The sequence below is a fragment of the Balaenoptera ricei genome, chromosome 19 (assembly GCF_028023285.1).
Source record: "Balaenoptera ricei isolate mBalRic1 chromosome 19, mBalRic1.hap2, whole genome shotgun sequence".
Taxonomy (NCBI): Eukaryota; Metazoa; Chordata; class Mammalia; order Artiodactyla; family Balaenopteridae; genus Balaenoptera; species Balaenoptera ricei.
The window spans coordinates 28363621-28374331 of record NC_082657.1 but is presented as its reverse complement, the minus strand read 5'-3'; the positions used below and the strand labels follow the sequence as shown (position 1 = coordinate 28374331).

Here is a 10711-nt window from a genome sequence, read left to right as displayed (position 1 = left end):
AATGCTGATCACTTTTCCCCCCTTTTTAACAACAAAAAAATGAGTTAGTATTTTATAGCCTCGTGGTTAAGAGCCTGGCTTCTGCAGCCAGACTTCAGGGACTACATGCCTATGCTAGCTGTAACTCACTAATCAGCTGTGTGATCTTGGGTTCCAGTTTACTAGTGAAAACTGAAATGAGGTTAATTATGGTAGCTACATCCAAGGGTTAAATGGGATGGATACAAGTTACCTAGGACAGTGCTCTGTACATAATAAGCTAACCCAGCATGTTAGCTGCTTTTAGTATACCTGTAACTAGCACCATATAGTTAACTGATGTGAGTTAGCCTGAAGCACCTAGCAAGATTCTGAAATTGCCTTCTGATTGGCCAGAGATCATTTTATTTTGTGTGGTTTTTATGGGTACCCTAAACATAGGAAGTCAGTTAAAAATAATTTGGACTTCCCCTTACCCCCCCCCCCCCCCCCCACCAGTTCTGGATAACAAAATTTACTTCTGTTAACCATTTTCAGGAAAGAAGAAGGTTGTGTAGCTTCTTTCCTACGTAAGCCTTATTTTTTGAATTGGTTATAACTTGTGCTTGTGTAGCCATTTGTGTGGCGAAAGGAAACAGGTCAACCACCAATGTATATCTAGGTCTATTCCTCCTATTAGTATGTGTGTTTAGAAAAGCAGTTTTTCCTCCTCATTTAGTATACTGAATATTTTTGTGGAGGTATATCATTTGTATTTAAAATATTTTAAAATGTTTCTTTGATTATAAAACATTTCTTTGATATATGTGTTCAATATATAGACTTTGGCACACGCAGTAGAGTCTGTAGTCTTATCCATTCAGAGACGACTACAAACATTTTCGTTTTTCTAGTTCTTTATGTGTATTTACATGTGTTTACACACATTTATTTTGAAATCATATAATTCGGGATTGTGTAACTATGTAACTCCCTCGCGCCCCTACACATAATGTGATCATCTAAGCATTTAATAATCTTGGAAAAACACCATTTGGGGTAACTTTTGTGACGATTGACTGTAGTTTTAGCCAGGTCCACAGTGTTGGATATTTGCTTTGCCCAGTTTTTCCAGGTAAGTTTTTTTGGCTGATTATAAATAGCCTGTGAACATTTCTCTGTTTTCTGGTTATATTCTTTGGGTTCTTTTTTATTTTCTTTAAAGGTCTTGATACTTTTTTCATTGCTTTCTGGAGAGGTTTCAGTGGAAACTTACGGTAGCAGTGCGAAGGATTTTGCCTTTCATTGTAACGTCATGTTTTGCCAGTTTATGCCTAAGAGAGTAAATTTTGTGTGTTTGATAGGTAATAAGGTTGATATTTTAATATTTGTTAACTATACTTCTTCTTATTTGTCTTCATATTTTTGGCCTATAGGGATAATGTGATCTAGAGCTGTATTTATTTCTTGGTCCATTTGAGATTTGATTTATGAGATCTAACTCTTGTTCTTAAATCATCTATATTTATAATCAATATTCTACTTTTCCCTATTGATGCCCCCACCCCTTCTGGTGTCTTGGTGTTTTCTTTCAGGGGATTATATAGGGTAGGGGTAGGTGATACTCTTTGTTCTTTTACATTCTTAAAGTTGAATTCATCCTGTTGAACTGAATCATGGACCAGTTTAATATGCTAACGATTGTTGGCGAATGTTTTCTTTTGCTTTGAGTGATTTTTATTATAATATGTATAACTTTTTAATTTAAAAGGCTCACAATTTTACAAACTTTAAACTTAAGTGAAGCAAATGGCTATAGATGTTTTTGGGTCACCAAAAAATCTTAGTCATGTTCCCTGCCCCCCGCCAAGCTCAAGAGCTCTATATCCAGGAACATCTGCAATGATTCTACTAATGGAATTTTATTTCACTCAGGTTCCTGAGTGGAAAAATTGGTAAGTAACCCAAATTAAAAAACAAAACACTGGATCAAACTTAAACATACCTGGGGTCCAGGCCAGTCTGTGACTGGTGCATTAGACTAGAGTAAGATTAGAACACATAGGGTGAATTGAGTGTATGACCTACCAACTAGTACTGTAGTCATTTATGTAAGTTAAATAAGAAAGGTACACACAGAACGTTTTGAAAATCTATAGATTGAATGCACTGCTAGAACCTTAGTCATTCCCCTCCCCACCTACCTGTTGCACATGTTCCGAACATAAAGGATGATTTGCTGGCTTACTGCGTACGATCTTAAGCTAGTTGAGTCATTTACCAAAAGAAACTCACATTTTCCTAAAAACAGCATCATCCCCCAAATTCAAGCATCTCCTAAAATGTAAAGTGTGGGCTGTAGGTTCTAACTGACTGGGTTTGAATTCTGACCCTTTACCTACTAACTTTGACTTAACTTTGCTCTAAGTTCCTTCTCTGTAAAGGCTGTAGTTGTGTCTACCTCGTAAGGGAATGAGGATGGCTAAGTGTGCTGTAAAGTGCTTATCCTTATGCCTGGCACTATAGCTTCATTGCCGAACCATTTTCCTTAACTTTATACAGCCTTAAGAATTTTCTTTGAAAATAATTTATTTTTCTTAGGCCTTTCTAAATTCTGAAAAGTAGAAACAATGGTTTGAAGGAATACTTGGTTTTATAATAAAGTCACATTTTGACAAGCTTGCACTGTCATGTCAAGATTAGGATTTAGCCTAAAGGGTTTTAGTTCCTATTGCCTGGAAATGTACTGACAATATGTTAGAGCTCAACTTAATTAAAAAATTTTTAATACGAAAGATTTTTTATGAGGTCCAAGAATGTTAAATACATTCTTTAGCTCATTGATAGTACCTACCATACCTAATATGTTCCAAATAAGTAAATTTTCATAGCAAATAAATCCTAGATTAAAAAAGAAACTTTTGATACAGCTGTTTAAAAACATTTCAATAGCCATTCAGTGCATTTGCCTATTGTGTCCCTTCAGATCCTTTTAATATTTATTTCTTTCCTGTTTTGGTGCTTTAAAAATTTTTCTAGTAACTGTAATTTTCATTGCAGTATCCACTAAATGTTATTAAAACAAAAAAGGAGCATAGCATTGGATCATAAATCATCAAATTGGATAATGACTGTACTTTTGTAGTCTTGACTTTTTAAGCTGCTGGATAAAATTTTCATGAAGATGGGCACTCAAATACAACACATTTTTGCCAAAATAATGTGAGCTTGAACATGTTACACTTCATTAAAAAAAGTTCTTGATGTTTACATCTAATAAATAGTCCCAGACAAAATAAACTTTGGATTTCGAAGGAGAATTGGCAAAATTAACATTCTTTGTGGCTTAGTGTCAAGTCCCTTTAATTATAGTAAGGTTTTTCTCATTTCAGTGGTCAATAAAAGGAAAATGCAAAGTCAGCCCACTCTACCCTCAGCATTTGGTTACCTCACAACATGGTAGACTTTGGTAGGGTTTAAATGTGGACCAGTCACCGAGTGCCGGGAGCTCCTCTTGGTAGACATGACTAGTCACTATGTTCAGATGATGGGAATCAGAAACCTGCATTTCAAGCAGCCTCTGCAACTCAGATGGCACTGGAAATGGAAATGAATTTGCAACCCCACTCTTCTTATGAAGAGGATCTGTGCTATTACCAGAATGCAAATCTTGACTGATGTCCCGGGAAGAAAAGGAGAGAAGGAAATCTTGTGTGTTTCACTCAGCACATAACTTTTACCTCCCCTTATTTAGAAAAATTCAGGTCTGTTTAGTACACTTTAAATCCACTCATTTAGTCAGGAGACCTTAACTATGGTCCAAGATTTGTAGGCTGATGTTAAATAGGATCACTCATTCTGATGGCATCTTCCACTGTATACAGGTGATTGAAAGCAGTAAATCTCTGACATGGTTTACAGTAAGGTTCAAACAGAAGGGGCAAAGCCAAGTGAAAACCACTGAAGGGGCAGAGCTAAGTAAAAAATGTGTGCCTCAAGCAGTGTAAAATTTCTTGATTACCAAGGCACTTAAAGCTTTACATAGTTTTAATACTTGAAGAGTTTTAAAAGCCCACATAAAAAGTGTGGAGAGCACTGGTTAAATACACAGATTCCCAAGCCCTCACCTCTATGCCTGCTGAATTGGAATGTAAGTTAGTTAGCAGTTGTCAAAAAACCTAGCTGACTGATACATGAGGGGTCTTTGGGAAACACTTTTACAAACAGTGCTAGGAAAAGATACTCAACCATTAGTCATCAGGGAAATGCAAATCAAAACCATGAGCTGCTGCTTTACACTCTCAGGATGGCCATTATCAATAATGAAAATAAGTGCTGGCAAGAATGTGGAGAAATTGGAACCTTTGTGTATTGCTGGTGAGAATGTCAAATGGTGTAGCTGTGGTGGGAAACATGGGTGGTTCCTCAAGTATATTTCCAAAAGAATGAAAAACAAACAGACTCAAAGGGATAGATAGTTGTATGCTCATGTTCACAGCACAATAGCCTAGAGGTAGAAACAACAGATAAATGAATAAAATGTGGCATGTGCAGCAGTGGAATATTATTCAGTCTTAAAGAAATGAAATTGATACATGCTGCAACATGGATAAACGATGACACGCTAAGTGAAATACGCCAGACACAAAAGGGCAGATATTCCACTTACATAAGGTACTTAGAATAGGAAAATTCATAGAGACAAAGTAAAATAGTGGCTACCAGGGTCTGGGGGACGGAGGAAGGGGGAGTTGTTACTTTTTATTGGATACAGAGTTTCAGTTTAAGATGATGAAAAGGTTTTGGATATAGCTAGTGGTGACAGTTGTACATTAGTGTAATTAACAAGCCTGAATTACACACTTCTAAGTTAACATGGTAAATCATTTTGCCACAATTAAAAAAAAAGGTAAATAAAAGAGCTCAGACTTAAAAAACCAAAAACAATGCTAGAGAAATGAAGGTCATACTGCTAATTTCATATACGTACAGGTTTTCTCCGTCAGCTCCTTTAGTAAGGAAAGGCATGCTCAAAGCCAGAGGGCACAGAAGATGCCCTACTGCTGCTCACAGACCAGTACAAAACTGCATACTCAGGACTCCTGAGGAAGAATACAGATAACTAACTCCCACTTTTTAAAAGTGTGCTATTATGTTGCCACTGCTGGGTGGGACAAGGCAGAGCAAGGTGGGTATGGATTAACTCCCTCTGGTTGCTGGAAACAAATTAACATCATAGTTTCTTCTACCTTGTAAGATGATTGTGCAGAAATAATAAAATCATAGTAGTGATAAGATAGTCAATGAAATGTTTTCCAAGTTCCCGGTGCTTGCTTTCTCCCACTGGCCATGGCCCTAGGTCTGCACTTGTCCTCCCAGAACACATTCAGATTTTTACCACCAGGTCTGAGCACAGTATTTGGGTAATTTGTATATCCCATCCTTATCCAAGAAATTCCAAAGTATCTTTACATATCTGTTGTTATATTTTGTAATATAAGATTCTGAAGTCCATTACTGGCTGGAATAATGATTAGAAATTGTTCCGTGTTACTATATGTTGCTTTCTAACTGTATCTTCACAATAACACTCATGAGTACAATTATTTGCATTTTAAAGGTAAGGAAAACTAAGATACAGAAAGTTCAAATGCTAGTAAGTAGAAGAGCCTAACTTCATAGTTATCCATATCCTGGACTGAGTCACAGGAGAAGAGAGGCATGGAAAGGCTACCAGAACTGGGGATTGGCACAGGCAAACAAGCAACACAAGGGGAGGTGGCAGGAATCAGGATACCAAGTGTAGGGACCATCCCAGGATGGATGGCTGCCTCCCTCTGGGGACTGGACTTTTTTCTAAGATGACAGGCATTCAGGGCCAGTATGTTTCTGTCATGTGGGCCAACACATGCCACTATGCTGCTTCCCTCAGCAAAGGAAGGGTAGGATGTATAGACCTCATCACAGAGTTTGCTTCACTTGAATATTTTCCAAAAAGACTAATAGTTGGCTATTATTTTCACCTTTGCCCAGTTCCCCTTCTGATTGCTTTCAGGGGCCAATAAAGTCTACAGGTGAATCTGCTAAGGTAATGGTCTATACCAATGGTTCTTGACCTTGACTACACATCAGAATCATCTGGGTGGCTTAGTAAAGCAGATTGGGTCTCACCCCCAGAGTCTGATTCAGAAGGTCTGCTGGTGGGTTTTGAGAATTGACATTTCTAACAAGTTCTCAGGTAATACAGATGCTTCTGTTTGGAACCACAAGAGAACCACTGTTCCATAACTTTCCAGGGACAGTAATGAGCCCATTCAAGACAAGAATTCAATTCCAATTTAATCAATTTATTAAATTGACATTTCTATAATAACCACTTGCCACCACTTGAGTCAGGTTTGTTACTGCTGTGAGTAGGTTCGCAAATTAGGGACATTTTGCTTACCCCTGCTGGTGTGAATAAAACCATCCTGTCAGTACCTTTCGGCACTTTATAACTTAAAATTCTAAGAAGTTGAGATCTGGGCTTACAATTTGCTATTTAAGAGGCCAGGTGTGGTGCTGACAGTAAAGCCACCATCAAAAGCTGCGTTAAGAACTTCATCCAGGCAGGTTGCTGTGACAAAACTTAAATCCTGCCGGACATTGCCTGGGATTTCTTCAAGGTCTTTCTCATTCCTCTGAGGAATAATGACACGCTTCAATCCCGCTCTGTGTGCTGCCAGCACTTTGTCTTTAATTCCACCCACCTGTAAGGAGAGAAGAACGTTATTAAGGTTTATGATCATCCTCAGGCTGTCAAAGAAACCCTGACCCACCACCTTTCACTGCTTTTTTAAAACATCCAAATCATCTTTCATTTTGCTACAGCATGAGCTAGGAAAGCCACTAAAAAGGTTAATAGTAAATTCTTTACATTTCAATTAGTATTATATTAAATCCTTTTAATGGAAAATTCTAAATTTTTGACAGGTATGAGCACCTCTTCTGTCCGTGATTCTCTTTTATATTGTCAAGGTTAACATTTATATTCCTTTCTGTACTCACAACAATCTTGTTTATAGGTTAATTCTGAAAAAGCATTACATTATTTTGACCATAAATACCATTCCTACAGAGCTTAGTTGCATGCCAGGATTATTTTCTTCTGTACAGGTTTAAAGCAATGACCTCTGTGCTGTGTGATGAAGAAAACATCTAGGCTCTTGTGGTGGTTTTAAAATATGTGTCAAATGGTCCCTTCAGAAGGTGGAGTCTAATTCCCCTCCCTCGAATGTGTGCCAGGCTTAGTGATTTACTTATGAGTGTGGTGGAAGTGATGCCGTGTGACTTTCAAGGTTAAGTCACAAAAAATAAGAGCTTCTGCCTGGATCTCTCTTGGATCTCTTGCCCTGCAGGTAGCTCAGGTAGCCCAGGTGTCTGAGGTCACCCCAGCAGTCCGGCCAACCAGGACCAATCTGCAGTCACGTGAGTGAACCACAACAGAAGCAGATGCCCCGCCCCAGTCAGCCTTCAGATGACTGCAACCGGGCTGGTATACGACTACATGATGAGAGACCCTGGGCCAGAAGGCCCAGCTAAGCCTCTCTTGAGTTCCTGCCCCACAGAAACTAAGAATAATAACTGCTGTTTTGGGGTGGTGTGTATGAGTAATAGATAACAGACACAAGTCTCAGTCACGCCACGCGGAACACGCGACCCCTGGAGACAGCCCTCAGAAGCCTGCTCCCGCCTGTGGCACCAGACAGGCTGGGCTCTAGGCCTTTCTGCACAGCGGCCATCCTAGCACACTGTCACTCTCTTGCCAGGCTTTTGCTTTATGCTGCTGAACTACACTTTCAACGTTAACTTCTTCAGAAAGAGTGTGAGATAAACGGATTCCCTGCACGTATGGAAATGTCTATCTTGCATTCACATTTGATTGACGGTAAGGCTGTGTATACAAGACTTGATTTAAACCCATTTTCCTTCAGAGTCTTGAAGGTGCTGTGTATCTAGGGTCACGGATGAGAAAGCTTTTTCCTCGGTGATCTGAAAAGTCATGAGGATGCAATCCTTTTTCCTAGTTGGTATAGGCCCTTTCAATCTGAACATAGCCTTAAATTCTAGGAAATGCTCCATTATTTCCATGACAATTTGTTCTCTTCCATTTTCTCTGTTTAGTTAGATGTTGGATTTGTCAGATTGTTTTTTCTATTATTTTTTTCTGAATAGTTCATCGACCAATTCCTAAAACCATTGTTTTAAATTCACGAGCTCTGTCTTATCCTCTGTTCTTGAATTACGTTTTCTCCAGACTTAGCAGGTCTTTCTCTTAAATGCTGCTGCTTTTCTCCATGTCTCCCATAATAGTTTAAAACTGAAGGCTTACTCAGAGCTGCTGTGGCTTCTCCTCTGCTGGAGGTGGGGAAGCCTTTACCTGGGTGCAATTTGCTCTGAGTGCAGGGGACCTAGTGGTAGAACCATTTGTTCTATGGAGATTGCTACGAATCCCCTGGTTTTCATTTCTCACCCCCTTCCTTTTCTCCTGGTCTGAACCTTCTGGCTCTGAACCAGTGCTTTTCAACAGATTCCTGCTGGGAAGACTGTCTCTACCTCCAATTCTGTTACATCAGCTGGGGACACTTCTATCTTCTAGAAGTTGGCTGAACCATCAGCTGATGGCTCCCCACTCATTCTTTTTTTAACATCTTTATTGGAGTATAATTGCTTTACAATGGTGTGTCCCCCTCATTTTTTTTTTTTAATATTTTTCATTTATTTATTTTTGGCTGCGTTGGGTCTTCATTGCTGCGTGCGGGCTTTCTCTAGTTGCGGCTAGCGGGGGCTGCTCTTCATTGCGGTGCGTGGGCTTCTCACTGCGGTGGCTTCTCTTGTTGCAGAGCATGGGCTCTAGGTGCGCAGGCTTCAGTAGTTGTGGCTCACAGGCTCAGTAGTTGTGGCTCGTGGGCTCTAGAGCGCAGGCTCAGTAGTTGTGGAGCACGGGCTTAGTTGCTCCGCAGCATGTGGGATCTTCCCGGACTAGGACTCAAACCCGTGTGCCCTGCGTTGGCAGGCGGATTCTTAACCACTGCGCCACGGGGGAAGTCCTCCCCCCTCATTTTTGACTGTTATAATTTATTCCCTTTATTTCTTGCTTAGCTTACCATTTTGAACTAGGAAACTATAGAGTTTATGGTCAGTAAAGCATTTGCTCATTTCCTTTTAGTAGTACAGCTAGTATTAACCACTACTGTCACTAGAAATGCAGTAGTTCTGGGGTAAGGTGAAGAAAAGAGATCGACATTCCTATTGAGTATAGATATACAGTTACAGCATAGTAAATAAGGTTTAGAATATGACTTTCTGGTTGAATTAAATTTAAAAAATCAGGGAACTGAGAGCATTTTTTGTGATCCTAATTGGTGATTCTATGACCTACTTTCACCATTACCTCATAAAATAAAGGCGCTCTCAGAATAAAGAACATTCCTTTTTTTCTCATTTTGCTATTGAACTCACCAAAACTTTATTGTAGTCTGGTACTACTAACTAATGACTTAAACCTCTAAATGATCTCTCAAGTTCTATGCATTTTTCAGTGTTTTTATAAGTAGTTATGATATAGGTTGGAGCCCTAAAGCCTCATATGTACAGAACTTTTTCAAAATTTAGCAATTAGGCATGGTTAGTCTTTACTACAATTTCCATTTTATACTACTTCTTTTCTATATTATTTTTTTATCAATCTATCAATTACAGTAATCTAAGTTATCTATAGGCGGATAGGAGGTCTCACAGGAATTCCAAAAGGTGAGAATTGGGCTTAAAGTTTAAAAATAGCTACCATCCTATTTTACACACATGCCATATATTTAACAATTCGTTAACTAGAACAAAGCCTCAAATCTTCACCTGAACAGCTGATATTTCTGGTGACCAGACTGATATTTTTTTCTGTAAGCAAGTCTTCTTTTTTAGTAGAAGGGAAAACATGGGGAAAATGGTCAGTTTTTCCTTTATTTGATCAAAATTTAAAAATCTGAATTACAGATATAAAAATTTAATATGTGTTTAAAACTAAGCTATTGATAGGAAGAAGGCAAACCACTATTAGTTTAGATTTTAAAATAATTTAATATGTGTTTAAAACTAAGCTATTGATAGGAAGAAGGCAAACCACTATTAATTTAGATTTTAAAATGCTATTAATAAAAATTTTAAATTAAAAAATTTAAAAACCATATAAATAGGTTTCTTCATACATACTGGAAGAACAAGACCTCGCAGTGTGATTTCACCAGTCATGGCTACATCTGAACACACCAGCCGCCCACTAAAAAGTGAGGCGAGACAGGTTGCTATGGTAACTCCAGCAGATGGTCCATCTTTTGTGACAGCTCCAGCTGGGAAGTGCAGATGGATGTCTGTGTTCTCAAGAAGATCAAAACTTCCAGAAGCTTTAAAAAAGGAAAAAAGGATTTTGATGTAGAAAAATTAAACCTGTTTTCTTTTTCTCCGAAAAAAGAAAATCAAAGAGATAAAAATGAATGTTTCCGGTAAATAAATCCTTCAAAATATTAATGGGCAGTATAAGTAAAGTGGGGGTCTGGAAGAACAGCTTCATTCTATTCCAAGTAGCAGGAAAAACAAAACAAACCCTTGGAGTCAGTTTCCAGCTCAGGTTCCAGTCAAACAGTCCTCAACTGGGAACTAGAATTTCCACGGGAATTCAAGAGCAAAGGTCTGTGCTTTAAGGGGTAACTGGATCTGT

General features: G+C 38.6%; 1 protein-coding gene across 1 annotated transcript in view; it reads right to left on the bottom strand.

Annotated features, from left to right (window-relative positions):
* Positions 1 to 6284: 6284 nt before the first annotated feature.
* Positions 6285 to 10711, bottom strand: part of LONP2 (lon peptidase 2, peroxisomal) — a 95539-nt gene continuing 91112 nt past the window's right edge. The window contains exons 14-15 of the mRNA XM_059905868.1: positions 10207 to 10397; positions 6285 to 6707 (exon numbers count right to left, since the gene is read on the bottom strand). Coding sequence (XP_059761851.1) covers positions 6486 to 6707; positions 10207 to 10397 — 413 coding nt within the window. The 3' untranslated portion in view covers positions 6285 to 6485. The remainder of the gene's footprint in view (positions 6708 to 10206; positions 10398 to 10711) is intronic.